The sequence below is a fragment of the Cordyceps fumosorosea genome, assembly GCF_001636725.1.
Source record: "Cordyceps fumosorosea ARSEF 2679 chromosome Unknown scaffold_7, whole genome shotgun sequence".
In the NCBI taxonomy this organism is placed as follows: Eukaryota; Fungi; Ascomycota; class Sordariomycetes; order Hypocreales; family Cordycipitaceae; genus Cordyceps; species Cordyceps fumosorosea.
The window spans coordinates 703,947-729,445 of record NW_017387307.1 but is presented as its reverse complement, the minus strand read 5'-3'; the positions used below and the strand labels follow the sequence as shown (position 1 = coordinate 729,445).

Here is a 25,499-nt window from a genome sequence, read left to right as displayed (position 1 = left end):
CATGGCTACGTTGCAGAGATTGGCCGCCCGCGGCGCCGCCGCGAAGTTGGCACTGCGTCCTGCTGCCGCTGTCCGTACACCCGCAGTCCGTTCGCTGTCGACGACGTGCGCGCGCCGGTACGCCACCCCCGAACACGTCGGCACCCGCCTGGTCCCCGTCGACGAGGACTTTGCCGTCAACGACAACATCTACGGCCTGCACAGCACGGAGCCCAAAAATACCGGCCGCCGATCTAAGGAGAACTCGGTCGAGGACCGCAAGGTCCGCCACTACACGGTCAACTTTGGCCCCCAGCACCCGGCCGCCCACGGCGTGCTGCGGTTGATTCTCGAGCTGAACGGCGAGGAGATCATCCGCGCCGACCCGCACGTCGGCCTGCTGCACCGTGGCACCGAGAAGCTCATCGAATACAAGACCTACCTCCAGGCCCTGCCCTACTTTGACCGCCTCGACTACGTCTCCATGATGACCAACGAGCAGTGCTTCGCCCTCGCCGTCGAGAAGCTGCTCAACGTCGAGATCCCCGACCGCGCCAAATACATCCGCACCCTGTTTGGCGAGATCACCCGCGTCCTCAACCACCTCATGTCCGTCCTCTCTCACGCCATGGACGTCGGTGCCCTGACCCCCTTCCTGTGGGGCTTCGAGGAGCGTGAGAAACTCATGGTAAGCAGCTGACGATGCCCCGCTTCGTCGCGCCCTTTTTTGTCTTTCTTACAGAACCCTCGTCATTGACTGTCAATTAGGAATTCTACGAACGCGTCTCTGGTGCCCGCCTGCATTCCGCCTACGTCCGCCCCGGCGGTGTCCACCAGGACATCCCCGTCGGCCTCCTTGACGACATCTACCAGTGGGCGACGCAGTTTGGCGACCGCATCGACGAGACCGAGGAGATGCTGACGGACAACCGCATCTGGATCGAGCGTCTGCGCGGCGTCGGCGTCCTCCCCGCGCGAGAGGCCCTCAACCTCTCCTTCTCCGGCGTCATGCTGCGCGGCTCCGGCGTGCCCTGGGACATCCGCAAGAGCCAGCCGTACGACGCCTACGACAAGGTCGAGTTCGACGTGCCCGTCGGCACCAACGGCGACTGTTACGACCGCTACCTCTGCCGCATGGAGGAGTTCCGCCAGTCGCTCCGCATCATCCACCAGTGCCTCAACCAGATGCCCGCCGGCCCCGTCCGCGTCGAGGACTACAAGATCTCCCCGCCCCCGCGCTCCGCCATGAAGGAGAACATGGAGGCCCTCATCCACCACTTCCTGCTCTACACCAAGGGCTACGCCGTTCCCCCCGGCGAGACCTACTCCGCCATCGAGGCACCCAAGGGCGAGATGGGCGTCTACGTCGTCTCCGACGGCAGCGAGCGCCCCTACCGCTGTCACATTCGCGCCCCCGGCTTCGCTCACTTGGGCGGCTTCGACCACGTCGCCAAGGGTCACTTGCTCGCCGATGCCGTCGCTGTCATTGGTACCATGGATCTCGTGTTTGGTAAGTTCTGCTGCTGCATTCTGTCTCGCGTGCCCAATTCAAATTGCTAACTGGACTTGTAGGTGAGGTTGATCGGTAAAGATATATTGGTTGGGGATGGGATGTAGAAATGTAGAATGGTTTTTAAATTTTCTTTTGTCTGTAAGTCATAGCTGGCTAGGAGATTCAGTATATACTCCGCAATAAAACGTTTCTTTCAAGTCCATCTGATTCGTACCATCTTTCTGGCTATAGCAACATTGTTAGGAAACAAGCAATGAGAGAGCCTTTGCTCTTTTTATCCTTTGTGCTCTTTACAGTTTATTATACAAGCCACCCCCCCCCACCCCCCCAACTTCGCAACAGCGTACAACACGGCCTCCTCTCCGCTCAAAACACCTTCGCGCCCGTCCCCGCCGCCTGGTCCATCAAGAAGCCCTTGAGCGACGCGAGCCCGTTGACCGCTCGCAGACCCAGCGACCGCAGCGGCACCAGCGGCCCCCCCTCCACCGCGTACAGCTTGTGCAGCTTGTCGCACACGCCCAGCACCACGTGGTTGGCCGCGTAGCGCTCCGCGCTGTACGGTTCCAGCGAGAGCTGCGCGCCGAGGTCCTGCCCGCGCGCCACGGCCGCGCTCACCGCGCCCGCCAGGCTCCGCACGTCCAGCTGGCCCTGGTTCAGGCCCTGGCCGGCCAGCGGGTGGATCGTGTGCGCCGCGTCGCCGACGAGCGCCACGCGCTCCCCGACGTACGTGTCCGCGTGCCGCATCTTGAGCGGGAACGAGGCCACGCTGCCGTCCTGCACGGCCACGACGGCCTGCGGCACCGCGCGCGGGTCGAGCTCGGCGTTGTGCCGCGTGCGCCACTCCAGCTCGTCCTGCAGCTGCCCGGCGGCCCGCGTGTGCATGTAGGCAATGTCGACGGGGGCCAGGCGGAACGCGGCGTTGACGAGGGCGACAAGGTCGCGCGGCGGCAGGGCCTTGAGCACGGCGGCGTTGGCGGGCGTCGTCGACCACACGAGCGTGGCGTAGCGGCCGGGCATTGGCAGCATGGCGACCGGCCCCGTGGGCAGGAACCGCTGGTACGCCGTCTTGACCGCCGGACCCCCCCATCCCTCGCCGTCGAGCTCGAGCGTGGCCACGACGCCGTGCCGGTCGTAGTCCCAGCCGCGGGACTCGATGCCCGCGAACGCGCGCACGGGGCTGTTGGCGCCGTCCGCGCCGACCAGCAGCCGCGCGGTGAGCGCCTTGCCGCCCGACAGCTGCACCACCGGCCAGCCGCTCAGGTCCAGGTCCTCCGTCTCCTGGCCGAGCTCGATGCCCTCCACGCGGGAGCCGTCAAAGACGTCGACGCCGCCGAGCTCCCGCAGCCGCTTCAGGAGGCCGGAGGTGGTGTTGAGGTTCTCCGTCATGTACGCCAGCGTGCCGCCGGTGCTGCGGTGCTGCCAGTCAAACTCGATGCGGGCGCCGGTGACGCCGTCCCAGACCTGCATCTCCTGGAAGGGCTGGACGCGGTCGCGCTGGACGTGCGTCCAGGCGCCGATGTCGTGCAGGAACTGCGCGGACGCGGGCGTCAGCGAGCTGCAGCGGTTCGAGTACTGCGTCGGCGGGAGCGAGAAGGCGGCAACCTTGGAGAGGTCCTGGGCCTCGACCAGGGCCATCCGGAGGTTTGCAGTGATGGGGTCGGAGCCTGTGCACAAGGAAACTTGGGTGTCAGTAGACCGTTAAGGGGGGAAGCATGATTTGGGTGAGGTTGCAAGGGCGTTTCCTCTTACGGAGAGCTGTGAGAAGACTCAGGCCCGCGGGCCCGCCGCCGACGCAGACGACGTCGTAAATGTCCTGGTCCTGGGAGGGTGGTGTGGCAGCAGCGGCCGCGGAGTAGGCGCGGCGCGAGGCGGGTGTCAGGCGGCGAGAGCATCCGCGGCAGACAAACCGGGAGCTCGACGTGACGGCCCGACCGAAGGGCATGGCTGAATGCGTGGTGAATTGGCGCAATTGGGTCGTGCAAGGATGAAGGGGAGAGCTTGAAAGATGGCGAGAGAGAGATCCGAAACGGAGATGGAGCGAAGCTTTTTGGTGGGGCATCAGGCCAGAAGGTGTGCGAGGCTAATCAGCCCGAGGGAAGATTGAGATTCTTTGAAGAAGAAATTCAGAAAATAAAGAATTAAAGGGATAATGTAATTCTAAGTAATATGGACCTTTGTATTCGACTTCTATACCATAGCTTGGCCATGGGTAGATAAGCTGCTACTATCTGCAGTACGCTTGTTGAAAGAGATTGGGGAAGGTGGAAGCCAACAAATACGGTTGCTTTGTACAATGCATGGCTCCATAGTGTAACAAAACAAGCACTACTCTGCATAAGAAGATTCTATGTAATGTATGCTTTTATCGACATGTATATACAATATATACTGGTGACTATGTATGTTAACTCATACCGTCTGCCCTTCACAAAACAAAAATCCCGGCCCCGGTAAACGCCATCCCATGCCAGGTAAGTAAGTATATTCATCACGTCCCATCCCAAGCCTTGCACTCCTTCGTTAGGGCGCTACCGTGACCGACCCGAGGAGGTGCACGCACGCCACCGCCGCCGCGGCCGCTACACTGCCGAGCGCCAGCATCTGCAGCCCGGCCCAGAGACACTGCCGCGCGGAGACGCGCTCGCCGCCGAGCACCCACTTCTTGCCGGCGCCGAACGAGAGCAGCGCGATGAGGCAGAGACCGATGCTCCAGCGGAGGCCGAGCCCGACGGTGGCGGCGAAGAAGTACGGCAGCAGCGGGATGGCGCCGCCGACGGCGTAGCCGGCCGCGATGGAGCAGCCCGAGGCGACCGGCCAGACGGGCAGGGGGGCGTCGCCGGGGGGACCGCCGCCGAGGTCGTCGTTGTGCGCCTCGATGCCGGCGACCGCGCGTTCCAGGCAGCCCGGCTGGCCGCGGAGCGTGGCGACGATGTTGGCGGCCGTCGTGGCGGACAGGCAGAGGGGCTCGAGGTGTCGCAGGACGAGCTGCTCGTGCGCGGTGCTGCCATCACCCTTTTCGCCGCCGTCCTCATCCTCGTGGGAGCCGCGGTGGCGGAGCATGCCGTGGAGCTCCTCATCCTTCTCCTCGTCCCCGGCGGAGGTCGTCGGCGCGGCGGCGGGCAGCTCGTCGAGGGCGGAGAGGTAGCCGCCGATGCCCATGCTGATGCTGCCGGCGCAGAGGTCGGCGAGGCCCGCGTAGATGACGGTGTCGGCCTTGCCGAGGGAGCTGAGGCCGGCGGTGAGGGCAAAGGGCACCGTCAGGCCGTCGGAGAAGCCGAGGGTGAAGTCGGAGAGGAACCGGGCGAGGCCGGGGCTCTTGGAGAGCGTCATGGCGGCGGTGGTGAAGATGACGATGTTGTCGTGGGCGGGTGATGATGGGTGAGAAGAGATGAGGACGGCCGCAGACTCGAGGAGTCTGACGGGATCGAATTGGCCGAGCCGAAGTTTGTAGATGAGTTGGCGTAGTCGGTAGAGCTGTCTCAGAAGAGGGCTCCGCATCGAGGAGACGCAACAAAGAAGTAGGCTGGTGGCCCGTGATCTTAGCCTGGGTGTAGACTGCCGTGGAGTGCTGGTAGTTGCTAGTTTGTCGCCGACGTCGCGAAGCAGCAACTACTACCTCTGTTTCACGACCAATAACAACCTGTAAAGTACCCAACTGCCAGCGATTTGGCAGGTAGACAAGCGAGGATTTGGACGTTATGTTGGAGGGAACGAGAGGGAGAAGATGAAAGGACGTCAACAAAAGTGTCCTCCTCAAAAAGCTCAAACGGGCAAGCAAGAGGCTTGCCGGTGCTCTCAACGGGCGCTGGACAGGAGGAGCCAACTGAACCTTGGACTCTGCGACCGCCCGGCCCACATGATGGAGGAGCGAGGTGGCATTGGATGCAAGAGGCCGGGCCGGTGCGGGGGGGCAGATGATGCTAAGAGATTGATTAGTGGACGAATGGATGAATGGCTTGTTGAATTGCGAAAAGGAAACGAGCCCGTCGCTGGCAAGTTGCTAGGCCATGGGACCCGCGCATGCGGTGCGCGCATGAGGGATGAGGGGATGTGCAAGGAATACGTTTTCGTGACCGCGCGGTACCGAATCTGGCAGGTGGTTTTTTTTTCTCTCTCAAATTTGCCATCGCGGCCCTGGTCAGGACAGGAGAGCGGAACTGGCCTTTGCTTGCGTTGTTTTGTTTTTTTTTTCTCCGCCTTTGTCGTTGTTCCCCGATCCTCACCTTGCCCTCTTCATCGGTACTAAGTGAACAAACGAGTTGCTCGGCCGCCGGCACCAGCTCGAACTTCCCAGGTATCAACAGCAGACAAACGTGCCCCATGAACTGGACAACCATCCCCCACGTGCCTCTGTGCCTGGAGTGAGACTGGCTTATGAATGGCGAGGACATGATTCGGAGGGGGAACCCTTCGGGGCAAGCCACAGAGCCACCGGCCTGCCTCTGCCCGCATCGACAGGGTTACAGGGGTGAACACAGCAGCGGATCAGCCGACGCCACCGGGTTGCAGGGGAGGGCGGAAGGCTGGCTGGGGCAATATGTGGGTGTGTGGGAGTCAAGTCACTGATAACGCGGTCATGCGAAGACACACCTCAAGGTACATAGTTTAGTAGTTGGCATTATTCGTAGGTAATTACACAGGTAGGTATGTAGGTACTGTGAGGCAGAGAATGCGTGGTAAAAATTCATCCTCTTCTACCCAATATCAAGGCTTGTCTAGAAATTAATCCGAGATGCCCAAATGCATGACACAAATCTCCATCGTCATATCCAATCATGCAACTGCATTACCACATGCAAACATTCAAACTATTTACAGTCTAGCGTGTAATCCAACACAACAACTCAGTTGGCACGCGCCGCCTAGTTGGAAGGCTCGTAGCCCTTGGGAGGGTGCAGGCCGTCGGGCACCTCGATCGTGTCCTCGTAGTACGTCGGCGCCTGGCTGTTGGCCCAAATCTCCTTGATGCGCGGGAGGATCTTGCGACCGTTGACCGCCTTGTCCAGCTTCAAGTTGGGCGCCGGGAAGCGCTTGTTGCCGCCCGCCGTGCTGAACTGGCCCGCCTGCGAAAAGTTGTAGTACATTGACTGTAGCTGCTCCGGCGACGACCACTTGCGCAGCTTGTCGCCCGTCTTGGCCGCCACCATCTCGTACACGTTGGCGCCCACGTCCCAGCGGCCCAGCGTCGGCAGGTCCCAGTTGGCCGACGCCGTCGCAATCTCCGAGTAGTGGTTGTAAAAGTTGCTGTCCGTCGTGCCCACGAGCTTCTTGGGCACCGCGTCGCCGATCAGGACGCCCAGGATCTGGTTGCGGTTGGCGTACGTCTCGTTCTCGTCAAAGGTGATGAGCACCAGCGTGTTCTTCATGAACTTCTTGTCCTCCAGCAGCGGGTCCAGGAAGAGGCGGCACCAGGCGCCGGCCGTGGTCACGTCGGTGTCGTGGCCGTCCGACGTCATGTTGGGCGTGATGAACATCCACTGGGGCAGCTTGTCGGCGGCCAGGTCCTGGTGGAAGACGGAGCGCGACGTGTCAATCATGGACAGGTTCTTAATCTGCGACAGGCGGCTCTCCCAGTGGACAACCGAGTCGTGCATGATGGCGGGGTTGTGCTTGCGGACGTAGTCGTTCTTGCCATTCTTCTGGTTCTTGTAGCCCATGCCCTCGAAGCCCGAGTAGGGCATGTCCTCCTGGTAGTGGCCCCAAGAGATGCCGCGGTACTCGAGCAGGTCGATGACGGTGGAGATGTTGCGGGGAGCGCGGATGAAGTTGTCGTTTTGCATGCCAAAGTAGTCGCCGGCGATGGAGGCCATGTAGTTGGGCTGGGAGGGGTGGGTGACGGCAAAGTAGTTGTCCAGAAGGATACCCTTGTTGGCGAAGTAGTGGAAGTTGGCTGCAAACGGGTCAGTGAGTAAATGCGAATTGCCATGATTGTTTGGGTAGTTGGGCGTACGGTCACCAATGGACTTGTCATAGTTTTGGTTCTCAAAGTAGATGATGACGAGGCGGTCAAAGGCCTTGCCAGGGACGTTGCTGGTCGGGCTGGACGTCTTGGCCGTAGCGGCGGCAGCGGCGACATCCTGGACGCCGGTGGCCGTGTAACGAGTCTCCCAGCTGGCGCCGCAGCTCCTGTCGGCGGCGACGAGGCCGGCGAGGGCGGCAAGGGCGCTGATTTGGAAGCGCATGGCGATGGAGGGGGGAGGATGAGGATGGTGGGAGAGGAGGGCGCGGGAGGAAGAGAAAGAGGAAGAGGAGAAGGACTTTTCGCTTTGGCAGACAAGGGAGGCAAAGAGGAACGAGGCCAGGTGGGCGGCGGACGACTCGCTTATTTACAGTTCTAGGCGGGCGGGCGCACCACGATGTGATGCTTGGACAAAGTTAAGAATATTCGTAATGGCAAACGGACGCTAGTGAGGCGTTGCGCAGCTATTACCAGGAAACCGGTCTCCCCTCTAGGTTGCCTCCATAGTTCCAAAATTATCATTAACATTCGTGGATAAGCAGACGGCGTGCCTGGGCTGGTCAGACTAAATGCGCGAGGCTTGACTGGTTCCATGATGGTCGGGTGGCTTGTGAGTACCTTAGTATGGGGGCTGCATGATGGCGGTTCCCACCGAGATACAGGAGGATGCCCTCAGCCAGTATGGGGCAGGCACCTGGTCACCTTCTATGTGTGTAGGTATCTATGTAGATTACTGGGGTTGAGTCGGTATTTGGCCGCCGAGGAACGAACGAGGGGGACGGCTGGAGGTGAGGGTGCTGTGCAGGGCAGGCACGTGCGAGAGAAGACGAAGAGGGTGCTTGGTTGAATTAATTGATTGCCAGGTGTTGTTTTTCTCTGGTTTTCCATCTCTCTTTTTCCCCCTCGTCTCTTCAGCAATGTTTCGGCTCATCGTGTTTCTTTCTTCTTTCCTTGCTTATTATTATGCGTTTCCCCCAACTACCCTTGCAACCTTGCAACTAGGCTGATCCCCCGAATCATCTCCACCTGCAAAAACTAGCACTAAAATGAATAGGCTGTCTTCTGTCTCCAACAAAAACCACAAAACCCCGGGTCACCTCCACTCAACTTGCAGCACAGCCATCGTCTCAAAAGCCATACACCATCCACGTGTCTCACCTGCGTGCCCTCGATGCTGCAAACAAGAAAAATATCTGCCAGTTTTATTTCCTTGACGCATTACCTGCGTGCCGTTCTTCCGGACGCCTCTCTCCATACTAGTACGCCTCGACGGGATGCTCTCCCAAGATGGTACACCGAAGCTCCTTCAGCCATTCGACTACTCACTTTGTACTGTCCGCATCATTAGTCTGGTGACATTCCGTCGCTCGCCCTGCGCCAACGACCATGACTCCAGCTGAGAGGCCGATATCCTCCCACATACGGATACATAACTCAACATTCAAGGAAGAACCCGGCCGGCCCGGCTAGCCTAGTTTTACCTGTTCTACATTTTCCCTTTTTTTTGGCAAGTAATTCGTGCCATGAACCGCATCTCGCCGAGTATCTACCCTACCTGCGCAGCTGCCAGCCAGCGACCTCCCGGCCATGCCATGCGATTGATGGACAGTCTGTCATCAACTACCACCTGTCCTCCATGCATATTTCGTAATCCCGTAGCTCTCTATGGCTGCACCAGCGGTCATTCACTTATACCTTGCTACACCGTTTTAACGCCCCGGCGTGCTTCATCTAGCCAACACACACACCTTGGCGCCCAGACGGTAACTACCGCGCATCATCTAGCCAAGACATTAATCAGTAGAGTGATGATGAAGGAAAAACATTAGCACAACGCCAAATCGGAGCCACCATCGCCAAGTAGCATAGTAGACGCCAGCAGAATATACAGCTCCCTAGTAGGGTTAGTTACCTGGGGGCAGGTTAGGACGAGGTAGTCACGCCCTAGACTGCCGCTAAAGCTACCAGCGAAAAGTCTCCAAGGTGTGCCAATTTCTCAACCTCAACACCAAAAAGTCAGTATCGTCATCCACACCATAGAACCACGGCCGTAGTGACTGTAGGTGCAGGTGCAGGTGCAGGTGCAGCAGAGCAGGTGCCCTGCCTCGTCGCGCCCGGTTTGCTTTGTCTACTTTCCTCTGCTACCCGTCGCATCCAACAGAACACATCCGGGAGCATGCACAGCCGAATCTCTCGTCCTCCCCAGTTGCCATGACCGACTTTCCTCGTCGGCCACCGCCCCACGACGGCCTGTCCTATATTCCGGACCGCCGCCCTCGTCGCGCGCTCTGGTCTTATTGGCAGATGATTTTATTCTTCCTCGTCTTTGTCATCACCATCTTCGGCCTCGCTCTCATTCCCTTTGGCATCTCCTCCAACGGCACGCCGCCGCCAAGTACCGGCCATGGCCATGATGATGACCAGCACACCCACGACCCGGAGCCCGAGCCTCACCCGGAGCCGCAGCCCACGGCAGCGCCGCAGCATGAGATGCCTTCCTCCCCTCGTCTCAGGGACCCTTCAGAGTACATCCTCGACATGGCGTGGGACTTTGACGCCGCGCCCACCACACGCGAGTACAACTGGACCATCACCAACGCCGACCTCAACCCGGACGGCGTCTACCGTCCCATGTACCTCATCAACAACCAGTTCCCGGGGCCTCTTGTCGAGTGCAACGACGGCGACACCATCATCGTCCACGTCCACAACCAGGCCGTCAATGCCACCGCCATTCACTTCCACGGCCTCTTCCAGCACGGCACCAACTTCATGGACGGCACTGTCGGCGTCACCCAGTGCCCCATCGCGCCGCGCTCCTCCTTCACCTACACTTTTACCGTCCGCGGCCAGTCCGGAACCTACTGGTACCATGCGCACCACAGCGCCCAGGCCTCGGACGGCCTGCTTGGCCCCGTCGTCATCCACGTCCCCGACGAGCGCACCGCGCTGCAGGAGCTCGACTACGCCTCGGACCGCGTCATCATGGTCCAGGACCACTACCACAACCTCACCTCGGAGCTGCTCATGGACTACCTCCAGCCCGACATGGAAAACGACGAGCCCGTCCCGGACAATGCTCTGATCAACGGCCGCGGCCTCCGCGACTGCGCCGATTTCCCGGGCTGGCGCTGCGACGCGAGCGACACCGCCCGCCCCGTGCTCGACCTCGCTCCCGGTCGCCGCCACCGGTTGCGCGTCCTCAATGTCGGCGCCTTTGCTGAATTCCAGATCCAGTTCGATGAGCACCCCTTTTACGTGACCGAGGTCGACGGCACCGACGTCCGCCCGGAGCCCTTTCATCGCCTCAACATCCTACCCGCCCAGCGCTACAGCGTCGTCCTCGAGACCAACGTCACCACCACCGGCGCCGACAGCTTTTGGATGCGCGCCCGCATGGTCACGCGCTGCTTCACCACCAAAAATGAGCGCCTCGTCCCTGAGCTGCACGCCGTTCTTCGCTACCGGGCCGACCATGGCAACGATCCCGCCGCTGCTGCCGTCGTCCCGGAGCCCACCAGCAAGGACTGGCCCGAGTCAGTCGAGGTCATTTGCCGCGACCTCAACGTGAGCGCCCTGCACCCCGTCGTCGCGCAGTCGCCGCCGCCCGCCGACGAGTTCGTCTTCCTCCGCGCCAACTTTATGATTGGCGACTGGGCGCTGGCCCGCGGCTTCTTCAACGGCTCCACGTGGCACGCCAATACCACGCACCCGTCCCTGCACCGCTACCTCGACAGCTTCGCCGCGACCACTGCAGCAGTGTCTGGGCGGGATGAGGACAAGTCCGCCTCCATGCGCATCAGCGACAAGGTCTTTAACCCGGAGCGCGACTTCGTCCTCGAGACCACCGGCGCACGCACCATCGACCTCGCCATCAACAACTTTGACGACGGCGCGCACCCCTTCCACCTGCACGGCCACAAGTTCTTCGTCCTCATCCAAGGCCGATCCGGCTACCCGCCCACCGCCGATGAGCTGCCCGCGCACCTCGCGCGCCACGACCTCCTCGCCAACCCGCTGCGCCGCGACACCGTCACCGTCGAGGGCTACGGCTGGGTCATTGTCCGCGTCGTCCTCGACAACCCGGGCCTCTGGGCGCTGCACTGCCACAACACATGGCACGCGGAGTCGGGCATGTTGATGCAGCTGCTCGTCGGCAGCGACGAGGTCCGCCGCTGGACGCTGCCGGACGAGCAGCGCGAGCTGTGCGCGCGCGACGGCGTTGCGACGGGCGGCCGGCCGTCGGACGATGTCTGGTTCGGCCACATTACAAAGTAGCAAAATCAACTGGTTGGAATCAACTGGTTGGAATCAACTGGTTGGAATCAACTGGTTGGAATCAACTGGTTGGAATCAACTGGTTGGAATCAACTGGTTGGAATCAACTGGTTGGAATCAACTGGTTGGAATCAACTGGTTGGAATCAACTGGTTGGAATCAACTGGTTGGAATCAACTGGTTGGAATCAACTGGTTGGAATCAACTGGTTGGAATCAACTGGTTGGAATCAACTGGTTGGAATCAACTGGTTGGATAGCAACAGCAATGCTTGACACCCATGCATATTTTTCTGTGTACATGGACATTTTGCACAAAGTATTCCCCTTGGATATAGAACCGATGCCCTCTTGTTGAATATACCCCCCTGATAAATAAGCTACGTTTCAACCCCTCGAGATTGCCCTAGCTACACCGTGAGGTGAGGTCGCCCACTACGCCAGGTAAGTCGAAGAATCAAGCATAATCATCTCACCTGTCGGTCAACCCCACCCAACTACCGTCAGGCAGCATTGGTGTGACACGATCGACGTGCCAGGTGTTGTAGTCCTGGCGTTGCGACGTTGACTCAAAAGGTTTACGCTACCAATGATGATCCTTACGTGTCAATCTTTTGGACTTTGAGTCTTTGGAGTTTGTGGTATTTCAGCAACTTTATTGCTCTTTCTGTTCTCTATTGTATGCCCGACAACGCCAACCATCTGCTGTGGTGATAGAAACAAAAAACAAAAGGTCCATCGGCTACTCAATGGAAAACCAGCAGATACCAGGCAAAATCCCATGTGTTTTCCTATTCTATGAATGATTCCTTCGCCAAGCCTTCGCGCCGGTAAAAAAACAAGGATGATGTATTTTGTGAAACAAAGTAAGAACGAAAACAGACAACCTGAATGAATCTATTTCTTACACCGTTTCTTGCTGAACTCCGTGCACACTTGCTTTTGTCCGTTTGTCTTCTCGGAACAAACAAATCCCATACCAGCCGTAAAAGGAGGGTTGGGGGTCAGGAGGGGATATAATAAAAATATAAAAACGCCAGAATGTGTATGTTTTCCGAGGGAAAGGGGCGAGGTTGGCGGGGCGATTGCCAGGCTCTCGCAGAAGCGCACAAAACAGCATCGCTGAAATCAGGTTCTCGTCGCAATGTTGAAACCGGGATTCACAAACGCCCGGCACGCAATGTCGCTAATGCGTCTGACGACGTTGGTGGTGCCCCCGTTGAGCTGGGCTTCATCCATAATGAAATTGGACGCCACTGCCAGACGGTGCTTTGGGTCCGTCTCATCGAAATGCTGTGGGAGAGAAGAGTCGTAGTTGCGTCCAAAGCTAGGGGATAAGTGACGCACTACAGCAATAGAGTAGAGCAGGTCACGGTTCTCGCGTCCTTCGAGCAGACGGCGCATTCTGCCAAGGATCTCTTCCCGCGCTTCCTGGGCTTGAGTCGACTCGGGGTTATCGCGGTGTCGGACAAAGTCAGCCAGGTTATACCAAAAGTCAAACTGGCGTGTCCTTTGCTCATTCGCGTCGGCTACTGGTGGCGATAGCGCGTTGCCTTGTAAATACTCGCCGCACAGTAGGCTGTTCACGACCTGCAAACGGCTTCGAGCCTCGGCGCCGTCACCTTGGTCGGGCAAAGTAACACGCATAGCAGCGCTGCTGCGCTCTGGAGCTTGAAAGGCGGTGCAGGCAAGATCCCAGACAATTCTAGTCTCAAGGACACCCGAGTAGGCCATTTGCGTCTGGTCATTTGCCTGGACAGCTTCAAGCACCTTCAGAAAGGAAGCCATCTGCTCCAGCAGCGGAGGGTACTTTGGAAAGGACATGATCCCGGCCTCGGAGAAGTAGTAAAAAGTAGTCTCGAAGAACGATGCAAGTCCACTTGCATACATCTCGTGGTAGACCTTGGTGATTTCACTAAACAGCCCCTCACTAGCGGGAACTTGAGGAGGGCGGGCGGGGCCAGGCCCGAGCGAGTCGATGATCTGGTGAACATTCATCTTCGGAGCTGTTTTAAATGTGAGTTGAATGGCCAGGGTTGAGTGAATGCGATAGGATAGGTCATATATGTGCGCACCTGGCTCTGGTAACCTATGATTCGACGGTCCGGTTGCCGGGTGGTCAACGTGTCGGGCGGGATCAAACGCAGCAGCAGACTGGTATGAGCGTGGAGCAGCAGCGGTGGAGGAATAATCGTATCGAGGGTCGGCCACTGCGGATACTTCCGGGGGACCAGCGGTCGCTGAGGTCGAATGGTAGGCGACGTTGGGGGTTGGCCTTGCAGTCGTGGTGGGAGGGACAGAACTGGATGGGAATGACGTCGGCTGCACGGACGGCTGTGGCGGTGCGGCGTACGCGTTGACGTGGCGTCCGTTACCGACGGAAGGACCAGGCGGATTAGACGAGGGGAGCGCTGCGGAAGCGGTAGGCGAAGGGGCCAGCTGAGTTGACCCTGGTTGAGCTGGTGGTTGCTGGCGAAAGATGGGGTCGTAGCCGAGACATTCGCGTTTCGACTTTTTGCAGTTATTGCACGTGGGATGACCTTCGTCGCACTAAAAATGAAGAATGCCGAAAAAGACGGCGCAGGTTAGCATGCTGTGATGGAGCTCAAGGGGAGGGGAAAAAAAGGAAAAGAAAAGGGAAACGAAGCGCAGGTGCCAAGGGTTGACTGTCATGCATCGCGAACGGCAGGCAGAGTGGATGGGTGGGCTGCAAGTTTATTCCAGTGGGGAGCTCGGAATGTGGTGGCGCCCCGTTTGCTGACTGATGCTCCAGGAAGGCAGAGCTCCAGTCAGGTCAGGCAGGCTAGTACTTTGGACGACATGCGACCGCATCGGGACCAGCATTCGAACCGCAGCGGCAGTAAGAACAGCACTGAGACCGGCGCCAGCAGCGACAGACTTTCTCATCCAAGCACAGCTGTTCCGCGACCCCAGATCAAGCTCCCTTTTCTCGTACAACTGCATTCCCCAATGCATGGTTGTATCATGACGCGGCTTGTCGAGTTTGAGATGCTGCGTGTCGATGTCGAACCGTCGAGCGGACCAGGGCATCAGACTCCACTTGGAGTACCAACTTGACAGATTAGAAAAAAAAATGCAGCATAGCACTTGCGACACGGCAGATTGAATTGACTTCATTGCATAATGGTTGCATAGGGCAGTCAGGCAGCCCGCATACTTTGTTCCATGTAGCGGGTTCCGCGGGGGGTTGTTTGACGTGGATATTGCCAACTATGAATATTGCCGACTTGCCTTGATTCGTCGTTTTCTACAGGTTAAACAACCTGTCTTGGTTCGGCGCTTGATTTCCTGTAATTCGCACGTAGTCAGCCACACAGGCACCTAGAAGGGAGGGTAGAGGGCCAGGAATGCCATCGCATTCTGCGAGCAGGCGGCGGGTAGCAGGCGATGGAACCAACCTTCTTCGAGCCCCTTGTTCCTGGTAGACGGGGATCGTGCGGTAGAGGGTAACGAGACAGTTCTGTGTGAAAACCGTAGCCTGAGGTGGCGCCCACAGCCGCCTGCGCGTAGTACGACTGGCCGGACGTAGGCGCGGGCTGCAGCGGCCCGTTGAGGGTGTGAGGCTGGGCGCTCGACTGCGGCAGCGGCTGCTGCTGAGACTGCTGGGCCATGGCGTCAATGGTGCGCATGCTCGGCAGGGTGACGGCGTTGGGGCCATTGCTATGGACGGATCGCTGGGCTTCGAGCGGCTGGGAGGTTGGCGGTGCTGACACCGTCGAGTATGGGGCGAATTGGGTCGTGGGATGGTTCGTCGAGGGCGGAGGAGCGGGTAAGGGCGTCGAGGGCGCGGCCGGGAGCTGTGGCTGGGCGTCGGCGCGGTAGGCAGCAGTATATGTCGAGGGGGAGGAACGCGAGGCCGGGGGAGCAGCGTCTGGGCGGCCGAGGAGGAGATGGTTGGACATTTGGGAGTCGGTCACGGTCGAGGGAGACTGCTCCGCGCCTTCACCGTTGAGATGGCCGCCAGGAGCAGCTTCAGCGGCTGAAGCAAGCGTGTCGTGTGGTATTGTGTTTAAGCTCGTTTCAGCTGTCTCGGTGGCGGCAGCGTCGGTAGCTGTGGTAGTCGTGTTAGGAGAGAGAGGAGCGAGAGTCGTCGGGGTTGGTGTCGCAGAGGCAGCGGTTGCCGGCTCGCCGACAGAGGCGGCAGGATGCGGTTGGGAGGCCGGGGGCGTAACCGAGGGCGATGCTGAAGCAGGACGAGGAGAAGTAGCAGCAGCAAGAGGCGGGAGAGAAGGAGGAGGAGATTGGGAGCCGGTAGCGGGAGTCGACGATGCCGGAGCAGTGGAGGCGGTCACGGTACCAGCATCGCCGTCACCCACTGGATTGTCGGGCGCCATTGCTGGCTAGGGTCCGGGATGTTTCTGCCTGGTTTAAAATGAAGAAGCTTGTTATGGATCCAAGTTTCGACATGGGAGAGCGAGAGGCGAGCAGGCAGGCAAGGGAAGAAAAAAAAAGGGCCAGGTTTTTTTACCCAGAAACACTAGAGCAACACCACGCGCGCTGGAGAAAAAAAAAACTGTAATAAATGGAAGAAAAATGAAACGAGGCAAGGAGGGCCAGGGGAACAGCGAGGAATTTTTGCGGAAAAAAAGAAACTTGAAAGGGATTAAAAAAGAAAGGGAAGAATTGGGGGGGCCATTTGGCCGATGAGCGGGTGCAAGGGGCGAGTTTGGTGAGATGGCTGGGTGGGCGGGTTTGTTTCGGTGGTGAATAAAGTTGAGGTGGTGATGTGAAGCAACGAGACGGGCCAAGACGGAGGCAGGTGGCCAAGAGAAAATCAAAATGCAAAACAGAAAATAAAGCGACAGTCTAGTTAGTTACCTATGTAATGTACAAAGCATGACCAACTTGGGCCGAGACTACTAAATACCTAGGCAAGTAACTTGAGCGCGCCGCCGCCACGAAAGGCCGGACTTGGCAAGCCAGCCTTTTTTTGCCCTTTGGTCTGAAGCCAAAAGGCCAGCCAGCGACTTATATTTTTGGCCTGTCATCATCCTTGGACGGCATGTTTTTTTTATTTTTGGCGTGACCGCCCAGGATAACTACAGGCAGCGCTAGCGGCCATCTATGTACCTACATACCTGTATGTATGTATGTATGTACAATACCTATGTATGTATGTATGTATCTGCAGGTCGCGCCGTGCAGGCAATCGGCAAAGGTCGATAGGTAGGTAGGTATATGGGATATCTGCATTACTTGCTCGTATTGACTCTACAGGTACCGTGGCAGATTGTAGATGGAGGTACATACATGGGTACACGTACATAGGCTGCAACGTGTTCAGGTATCAGATCAGGGTCATCAACATGGAGGGTTGTATACCACCTGATGGGAAGGCGCCAGTAGGCTTGCTACCCGAGCCTGTTTAAACATTCTCCCTGAATACCTCCTGGTCATAATGCGAAAGCGCCAAAGCGTACCCTGCCTAATCAACGTGTTCTAGCATGCTCTCGCGATGCCTCAGAGGTAGGCTGGTACCCAGGGACCTGACTGGCTCCCGGTGCAGGGTAGGTATCCCTAACTAATATATGTAATAAAAGCTGCATGCTCAGACAGGTCTCGTCCCGGCACGTATCAACATGGGTGCTGCTTCTATATACAGTATTGTCATCTGCCTGCTTCTTGATACCTCCAGAAGGCTGGTTTTGTGGCCTGGTTTCGAAGATGTCGGGAAAACAGGATAGACTTGTGTCTGCATGGCCAACCGTTGGCTAGTTCATGCCCTGGCTGCCTCACTCTCGGAGCCCTTTGCGATCCTGACACCAAGGACCCCAAGGACAACTTAGGAATACGCCGACGGAGAGCATTGTGCATAGTCCACAAGGTCAGCACTGACAGGAGTACGGCCAATTCATGCATCCATACGTTCACTTCTTTTTTTAATAATCCGGGGGGACTTGTCCTGGCTTGTCCAACAGGACGAAAGATGGTTAGCGCTGACGAGGCTCTTTTGCGGGACAGCCGCCGGCAGGATCGGTAGTTGCAGTGCAGCAGCTGGGGATTTTGATGGGCAGCTAACGCATTTTGCTAGTATGGTACATAGGTACTTTGTTATTCAGTCAGGTTCTTTTATGCCCTGCCCTCGATGCTTGGATATCCGAATTTTTCCTCCGCCACACTTCATACGGCCAGCACCGGCACACATCCTCCCCTTGCTATGTATGTATGTATGTATGTACATACATACAATATACCTCGTACCTCATCTTCCTACAGATTCCAGGCCCCAATTCATTCCGTGAATCCCTGCAGGTTACATGCATCCTTGCATCACAAACAATGAAAATTTCCATAATAATTACAGGCAGAGATCAGCCCCCTTTTGGCCCACATCGCTCCCGTGGCTTCCAAAGTGGCTTCCAAACCTTCGACTTTTGTTCTTTTGTTCTTTGTTTCCTCTGTACTGGAAATGTCTGTCATCTCTGCCAAGGGGACCCCGGCCCATCATCAACCCATGCAGCCCTTTTTTTCCCCTGGCTCCCACGCAACCCACCCGCTGACCCCCAAGGTACTAATAATAAGAAAAATTTCAACTTCATTGATATCATTTTTTGAGATTACCAGTAGTCTTGGCTTTTGCCCTATTTTTACCCCTTTCGCTTTGCATGCATCCTGGGCCGCTCCCGTTCCCTCCCTCCGTTGCCGATGCGCGTTTGTGCTCGCCTATCTTCCAATCTATGTGTATACTATGTATCAGACCTCGTATATTCATTCGTCCATGTACATTATGACTAGCCAACCTTCACCCACATTACACCATCAGCTCTTGTTCGCTCTTGCTCTTGATTGACCACAACTCCTCGGCTTCTTCTCGGCCTGAGCCATTCCGTGTGGTATTACAGCTTCTTCTTCTTCTTCTTCTTCTTCTTCTCCTCATCATCATCCTTGACTTTTTCTTCGTATTCTCTTTCTTCCCCACTCATCATCCATAGATCGCTTAGACACGCAAAATCGTCGGCATCGTTCGGCACTTAACAGCATGGTTCGGAACCTGTCTCTCTCTTCCCTGCCTTCATGCATCGCATTCAACAGTCCTTTCACATCTCCATTCCCCCCCTCAGGGGCATCCTACTTGCATCCGTTTCACGGCCTCCTGATTACACCCCGAAACCTTGCCCTGGGCGCCGCCTGCTCCAGGCACCATCCAGGGACTCACCTGGCAGGCTTCCCCGCGCTCATCCCACGTCCATGCCAGACACCACTTGCCATTCTCGACCTCGCACTTGCGCCGGCAGTCGCTTGCCTTCTTGACCACGCCCCATGTCTTGACCTCTTTCTTATCCGTGTCCGGACCTACATGGTCCTGACCTTGCGCTGTTGATCGAAATAACTCCACCAGGTCGCCCCAGCGTACAGGCTCCGTCGCCGTCCCCACCAAACGGCTCACCCGCTCCGTCGCCGTCGCCGTGCGCAGCCCGTGAAACGACACGATCGGCGCGCAGTATCGGTCTTGCGTGATGCGCGTCTCCTCGGGGGCCTCGCCGTTGAAGTGGTGCGCGTACCGCTCTTCTAGGTACACGCCCAGCTTGAGCAGCGTCGTCGCCACCAGCTTGTCCCCCCACGTCTCGTCCAGCGACTCGGCGTACGCCGCCCGCACCACGTCGGGCCGCCGGAACAGCCGCCGCATTGCCTCGCCCGACAAGACAATGGCCGAGCCCCCGTGCGCGAAGCGCCCTCGGAAGTCACCCACCGCGTTGCCCAGGTAGTGCGCGTTCTCGGGATTCAGGTGCGACAGTAAGAGTTTCAGCGACGACTTGACGACGAACGTGTCGTCGTCTAGGATGAGGTACCACTTTTTGTTGGGCATTGTCTTATACAGGAGCTCCATGCCGGGCGCAAACTGCAGTTCGTCAGTAAATGCTCCAAAGGCGAATTTCATTCTCCAGCAGCGTGCGTACCTTGAGCGCGTCGAGCTCCCAGCCAACGCTCCGTCCTATACCCAGTGCCGTCTCCTCGTCGCCCGCCACTATGGCGCTCTGCAGCGTCTGGTATTTCTTAAACCTATGATGCGCCCTCCAATCCCCGTCGCCATACTCCCTCACCGTCTTGAGCACGTCATGCACCGGCACGCCAATCTTCTTTGCATCGGCCTCGTCCACCGTCGTCCAGTCGCCCACCACCACGAAGTCTCTGCCTTCCTCGCCCAACACGCTGCCGCCCATCGCCGCGAGTTGCAGCGGCACCCGGTGTCTCGTCCCGTAGCCCGTCTTGATCAGGCACCCGACGTCCGCGCGCATGTCAAACGGGTAGCGCGCCGGCTCCCGCCGCAGCCAAGCGTCCCGGTCCTCGGCGGCGGTCGTCGCCGAACGCACAGCGGCGGAGGCGCGCGCGGCGTTCCAGCGCAGCGCCAGCCGGATGGACGAGTCGGGCGGTAGGATGATGTACGACACGCTGAGGAAGACGAGGCCGAGGATCGCGGTCTGAACAAGGCGCTTGCGGACGCGCCGTGGTATGTTGAACATGGTGGTGGTGGACCTGCTGGGCCGTATTTGCCCAACAGGGGTCGCCAAGAATGCTGTTGCTGCTTTTTAGATATTGACAAGAAAAATGACAGAATTCTTTTCGTAACGAACTCCCGATGGAAGCGAGATTTGGATAAGTTCCAAGCGCAATAAAAGAAATCTCCCGAAGAAAAGAAAAGAAATCTCCTCGCTTATGTCCCTCGGCTTTTTGTTTTACCTCTTCGTGAGCATGGTGCCAGTCTTGGCTAGGGGTGGTTCGCCCACGAGGCTGCTGACAAAATGAGTGTGGGTGGCCGCGACTTCTTCACACCTGAGAGACCTAGCCCCTTTCTATTTTGGCAAATTTCGTGCAAATGGGACCAACACGCCAATTGTTCACACAATTCTGTCGCCGAGATGTTGGTTATCAGGGGAGGTGAAACGGCGCAGGTGCAGAGATTACGAGTTGGCGCCGCTGACTCATCACATCAACAACAACTTGCAGAGCAATGCACTGTACCATCTTGGTAAATATTGAATGATTGACACTGGGTAATACAAAAGTAGGTGAAGCTACTTCTTCAAAACGCTTTGCTATTTTATCGATGTATCCTAGCTGTATCCTAGCAAGGAAAGTCAGTATATGTCCAACAACGCTGGTTATGTACGTCCTAGTGCTCTAGGCTCTCTCCCTCATACATGAATGCATCCATCCTAGTCTAATAATCTGTACAACCACCTGGCATGTTGTTTTCAACAACAATGCTGCGGCGTTTTTTACTTTTCCAACTCATAAAACAAAAGATACACCTCCTTCTGCATACTCAAGACCTCCCCAGTCTTGGCTTCCCGGACCTTCTCGTCGCTCACCCGCCACCAGCGATCCAGCTGCTTGGCCCTCTTGGGTTTTGCGCGCCTGATGCTCCCGGCAAGCGAGCTGGCTGCGGCGGCCGCCTGCGACTGCGGTCGCAAGCTGGGCGATGCCGTCTTACTGCCGCCGTCGAGCTTGCCCGAGGCAAGTCGCGACAGCGCCGACTTGGTGGAGGCAGCGACGGAGCGCAAGCTGCTAGTGTCGGTGTCACGATCGCGACCGCTGCTGCCGGGGCTACCCCTCTCTGGCGTGACGGCGGCGGCGAAAGATGAGGGCACGCTGCGCGGGGCTTGCGCGGGCACTGAGTTCAGGGAGGGTGTTGAGGAGGAGGGAGAAAGGAGGTCCGGTGTTGAGAGGGCGGGGCTGTCCACATTCTTGGCATGGACGAGGGGCGTTGAGAGCGGCGTGGGCGTCCTGCTGTAGACCTCGGACTGCATAAATGTGTTTTGGTTGGGGTAGTGGGGTGGGACATTCTGCCGCCTGAATGCCTCGTAGTGGCCGCTGTTATGGCCGCCGCGGTGCGTGACCATGCCGAGGAGCTTGTATCGGTGCTGGTCGGCCAGGCCACCTAGGGGCAGCTGCTCGGGGAACGATACCTTGGCTGAGTTCTTTTGCGTCATCTGGCCAACACCGTAAATGGAGCGCGACAGGTGAATGGCGAGAATCTTGGGGAATATCGTCATGCGCGTCGTCTTGGCGATGCGGCGCTTGGGCGCATAGCGAAGGTCGCCGAGATCGACTCCCTCTGGAGGCTTTTCCGGGTCTGTGCGGATGGCCTCCTTGAGCTTGGCGATGCTGTCGAGGGCGTTGGCTTTGAAGGATTCCGAGGTGGACCGCGAGACCTCATGTTCAAGATTGGCCACAGTCTGTACGAGACGGCACATCTCACACTTGAAGTCGTCAATGTATTCCGTCTTAAAGATGCCGTCAAAGCAAGAGCTGAGAGATGTGGACATGACCTGCGGCACAGCAAGTGTTATTGTGCAAAAGGTTTCTTCGCGCGGTTTGGTTTGGTAGCCACATGTTTGGCACTCGAGATGGGATTCGTATTTTCCCTCCATAGGGAACCCATCTTCCAGCTCGAGGGGCAGCGGCTGCGTGACTTGTGACGGGGTTGTGTTTGGCAGTAAGCTATCGGTGTCTGAAGTTGATTGAGAGTTGATTTCGTTGCCGTTGGCCCCGCTTGTGGCAGATGGGGTATTTCCGTCTGATGCGCCGTTTGTAACGGCCTGCTTCTCTTCCTTTTCATTGTCGCTTTGACCCGTCGAAGAACTGCTGGCGCTAAGGCTGACGGCGGAGCGTGCGTGTAACCGGGCCCTCTGGCCGGCATGGTACTCGTCTTTTAGCCGCTCGGCGACAATCTGCAGGAACTCTTGAGCGTCTTGCTGTTGCCTGCTTATGCGCTGCTTAAAGGCAACTTCGAGGACGCGGACAAAAGGAAAGGGAGAGATGGCCTTTTTCGCAATGGGTCGTTCGTTGAGGTGGTCAAGTATGTCCTTGAGACCGTGTGTGACGAGGCCATCCTGCAGGCCCTGCAGCTTCCAGAGTGGCATCTCGCCACCGCCGTTGCTTCCATCCTCGTCGGGGCCGGGCTGGACGAGGTTCGCGTAGACGGCCGGGTCCTCGATGCTACGACGGTGCGTCTCGCGGATGAGGTAGATTCGCAGGTCGCTGAGGCCGGCGAGGGCCTGGAGGACTGAGTTGATGAAGCAGTCATTGGCTTGATTGCGCAGGCCAACGATGGTCTTCTTCTTAGAGCTGGTGCCATCGTGGTCAATGGCAAAGGTCGGGCCAAAGACGTAGATGAGGGCGGCGGCGGCGAGGGACGCCCCGGCGGCGTACGTCACCACCGTAGCCGACTTGTCGGGCATGAAAAGGCTTGTCGTGGATGTTATCGTCTCGCTTTCGTCGCCGTCGTCGCCGTATATCGTTGCCGGTCTGGAAAAGGCCAAGAGGAGGGGAGGAGAGGGGAGGAGAGGGAGGGGACAGAGGGCGGTTGCGCTCGGTTTGGACCGGGTTTAGCGGAGGAGCACGGGGAACGTTGACGCTGTTTGTATGGATAGAATATGACGGGCTGGGGCCTGCAAAGAGAGGTAAACGATGCTGCTTGGGCCGTTGACTTTGGCTCGCGTCGACATGGGCGACAATTCTGGGAAAAGTTGTTGTAGCGGCCAGCCACAAACGCCGTCCAGACGGAATTAGTGATGGAACAGCGCGGCGCAGGTAGCGGCGTGGAGAGTCTGTAGTCGGCGCTGGGCGAATTGACGTCGGAGGGGGCTAGGAGAGCGGAGATTGTAGACGATGAATAATAATTAATGGCAAGAGGGCCTCGGGCGAAGACGTGCAGCCCGTTTTCCAGCCTTGTTGATGTGTTGGTAAGGAGGGGAGTTGACGTCAAGAAGCATTGTAGAGTAGAGAAGTACTTAGTTGGTAACCAGGCTGACGGAAAGGGAGGGGGGGTCGGCAGTAGCGGCCTTGAGGTACAGTAGGTAACTAGTACTTTTTCCTTGCGGTTGTGGCGGACTTGGATTTATTATGGAGGCCAGCCAACTCCGCCCTTCGGTCTGAGGAAAAGTAATTTCTGTAATTTCTGTAATTTCTGTAATTCTTCTTTTCTTTGCTCGAGGATATTGGTATCGTAGAAAAAGTAGAATATACTCAGTTCAAGCTGCCAAGCGCTCACATGGTGACACAGCCAACCGCCGGCAGCAAGTGAGTGCAGCTGTCGGACATGTCGGAACTACAGTGGGTGTACCTGCTATATACATATGTATGTAGATATGTAGGTACAGAAGAACTGTGTACTACTGAACTTACCACCTCCCTACTCAGGTTGGTATGGATACAGAATGTGGCATCACCAGCTGCGCCTTCTTGTCCTACCTAGTTTTATAACCACGACTAATCAATACGACTAACAATGCTTGCTATTCACTCTCACGCCAGATGGCCGCTACTTACTCGTTGTAGTCGGCCCTATATGTACCCCTCTCTCTGCACCCGCGTTCCATCCAGCCACTGATGCGACATATTCCCAGGCAACCAAATAAAATTTGAGCTAATCTGCCAATACATGCAGATACTACCCCTACTCTCGTCATAGTTGCAGCGCTACCAGAGATGTTACGGTGACTTTTCTCGCTACGGAACTATTTGCGTAAAATGCGGGGGAACTCCTCCCTCCAAGTCCCTGTACGTATTTTGCACCGTAACTATGTATGTACATACATACATACATACATACATAGGTATGTATCAGTATCCGTTCTCTGATGAAATACATGCCCAGTGAATGAGCCGCGTCCAGGGTCCCAGGGCCCTGAAACAAATTGTCGATGCCGCCGCAGCCGCAGCCACAGCTTCTAGAACGACCATCGAAAACCCAAGTGTGCCACAGGCACGCCTTCCCAATGTAAAAGCCCAAGCCACAGTGCTGATCACATCCATCTCCTCACGTACAGCGCCTGACTTTGGAAACCCAGATCTGCCATCAATCATCAATCATTCATCTACCTTTCACAATAAAATTGAAGCACCCCGACTTCATTCTATGCTACCCTTCCTTCATCGAGCAACACGTCCAACCCCATAACAAATCCCACAAACGACCCACAAACTCTTAACCCAGCATCGATGAGCCTCACGGGCCGGGAGCCCGCACCCCGGAGAGCGTCGCCGGGCCGGCCGTTATCAGAGTCTCCCACCTCCTGCCATCGCGACATTCCGCCACCCCGCCGTTCCAATGCCAAGTCAGCCCCCTGAGGCCGCGCCCGGGTCCAACCCCCACCCACGCCGACAGCGCCTCCCAGCTCATCCTGCCCGGCCAGGCCGCCCATCCGTGCCAGAGCGCGCTCCCCGGCTCCACCGCCACCAGCAGCTCGCTCCCGCGAATCTCCAGCTGCGGGCATCGCGCCAGCGCTGCCCACATCGACTGGTCCTCCGGGTCCGCGCCGACCAGCACCACCCGCCGCAGCGAGCCGGCCACCGCGCCCACCACCGACCTCACCAGCCTCGCGTCGTAGTCTCCGGCCCCGTCAAGCCCCTCCAGGTACACCGCCGGCGTCCCGTCCGCGTCCAGCCCGTCGTGGTGGTGGTAGCGCAGGAAGGCTTCGGCACGGCGCGGGCTGTCCAGGTAGAAGCAGTGCCGCCGCAGCAGCCGCCGTGCCGGCTCCGAGGTGGCCCGGCCCACGCGGGTCAGCGCCACGAGCGTCCGCGTGGCGACGTGCGACGCCGGCAGGATGGAGGGGCCGGTACCGGGGCGCGGCAGGAGGTGCTCCATCACCCCCAGGAGGAGCTCCTGTGGTAGCTGCAGCGGCGGCACTCGATTCGCAGGGGCTTCCACGCACGGAAACACAGGATCCATCCGTTGTTTCATCTTTCTTTCCACAAAGGACTACTGAAAAGGTGTCATGTTGAATTGGCCAACAACAACAAGTCG

The 25,499-nt window shown here is 57.8% G+C and overlaps 9 protein-coding genes across 9 annotated transcripts; 2 read left to right on the top strand and 7 right to left on the bottom strand.

Annotated features, from left to right (window-relative positions):
* Position 1: 1 nt before the first annotated feature.
* On the top strand, positions 2–1,568 carry ISF_03759 (NADH-ubiquinone oxidoreductase 49 kDa subunit; the record flags this gene model as incomplete). The annotated part of the gene is made up of 3 exons (XM_018847365.1): positions 2–667; positions 748–1,489; positions 1,552–1,568. 3 exons carry the CDS (start codon positions 2–4, stop codon positions 1,566–1,568), a joined length of 1,425 nt encoding a protein of 474 aa, XP_018705572.1.
* Positions 1,569–1,858: 290 nt separating this feature from the next.
* ISF_03758 (ubiquinone biosynthesis monooxygenase COQ6) lies at positions 1,859–3,434 on the bottom strand (the record flags this gene model as incomplete). Its single annotated transcript, XM_018847364.1, has 2 exons — positions 1,859–3,156; positions 3,242–3,434. 2 exons carry the CDS (start codon positions 3,432–3,434, stop codon positions 1,859–1,861), a joined length of 1,491 nt encoding a protein of 496 aa, XP_018705571.1.
* Positions 3,435–4,012: 578 nt separating this feature from the next.
* Positions 4,013–4,990, bottom strand: ISF_03757 (hypothetical protein; the record flags this gene model as incomplete). Its single annotated transcript, XM_018847363.1, has 1 exon — positions 4,013–4,990. One exon carries the CDS (start codon positions 4,988–4,990, stop codon positions 4,013–4,015), a length of 978 nt encoding a protein of 325 aa, XP_018705570.1.
* Positions 4,991–6,354: 1,364 nt separating this feature from the next.
* Positions 6,355–7,674, bottom strand: ISF_03756 (acid phosphatase; the record flags this gene model as incomplete). Its single annotated transcript, XM_018847362.1, has 2 exons — positions 6,355–7,382; positions 7,443–7,674. The coding sequence occupies 2 exons, from the start codon at positions 7,672–7,674 to the stop codon at positions 6,355–6,357; spliced, it is 1,260 nt and encodes a 419-aa protein (XP_018705569.1).
* A 1,988-nt stretch (positions 7,675–9,662) lies between these two features.
* ISF_03755 (L-ascorbate oxidase) lies at positions 9,663–11,729 on the top strand (the record flags this gene model as incomplete). Its single annotated transcript, XM_018847361.1, has 1 exon — positions 9,663–11,729. The coding sequence occupies one exon, from the start codon at positions 9,663–9,665 to the stop codon at positions 11,727–11,729; it is 2,067 nt and encodes a 688-aa protein (XP_018705568.1).
* Positions 11,730–12,856: 1,127 nt separating this feature from the next.
* On the bottom strand, positions 12,857–16,083 carry ISF_03754 (hypothetical protein; the record flags this gene model as incomplete). Its single annotated transcript, XM_018847360.1, has 4 exons — positions 12,857–13,734; positions 13,804–14,239; positions 14,579–14,801; positions 15,071–16,083. 4 exons carry the CDS (start codon positions 16,081–16,083, stop codon positions 12,857–12,859), a joined length of 2,550 nt encoding a protein of 849 aa, XP_018705567.1.
* Positions 16,084–18,585: 2,502 nt separating this feature from the next.
* ISF_03753 (Fringe-like protein) lies at positions 18,586–20,211 on the bottom strand (the record flags this gene model as incomplete). Its single annotated transcript, XM_018847359.1, has 3 exons — positions 18,586–18,633; positions 18,906–19,589; positions 19,648–20,211. 3 exons carry the CDS (start codon positions 20,209–20,211, stop codon positions 18,586–18,588), a joined length of 1,296 nt encoding a protein of 431 aa, XP_018705566.1.
* Positions 20,212–20,967: 756 nt separating this feature from the next.
* ISF_03752 (Peptidase C19, ubiquitin carboxyl-terminal hydrolase 2) lies at positions 20,968–22,932 on the bottom strand (the record flags this gene model as incomplete). Its single annotated transcript, XM_018847358.1, has 1 exon — positions 20,968–22,932. One exon carries the CDS (start codon positions 22,930–22,932, stop codon positions 20,968–20,970), a length of 1,965 nt encoding a protein of 654 aa, XP_018705565.1.
* A 1,769-nt stretch (positions 22,933–24,701) lies between these two features.
* ISF_03751 (hypothetical protein) lies at positions 24,702–25,436 on the bottom strand (the record flags this gene model as incomplete). The annotated part of the gene is made up of 1 exon (XM_018847357.1): positions 24,702–25,436. The coding sequence occupies one exon, from the start codon at positions 25,434–25,436 to the stop codon at positions 24,702–24,704; it is 735 nt and encodes a 244-aa protein (XP_018705564.1).
* Between the last annotated feature and the right edge of the window lie 63 nt (positions 25,437–25,499).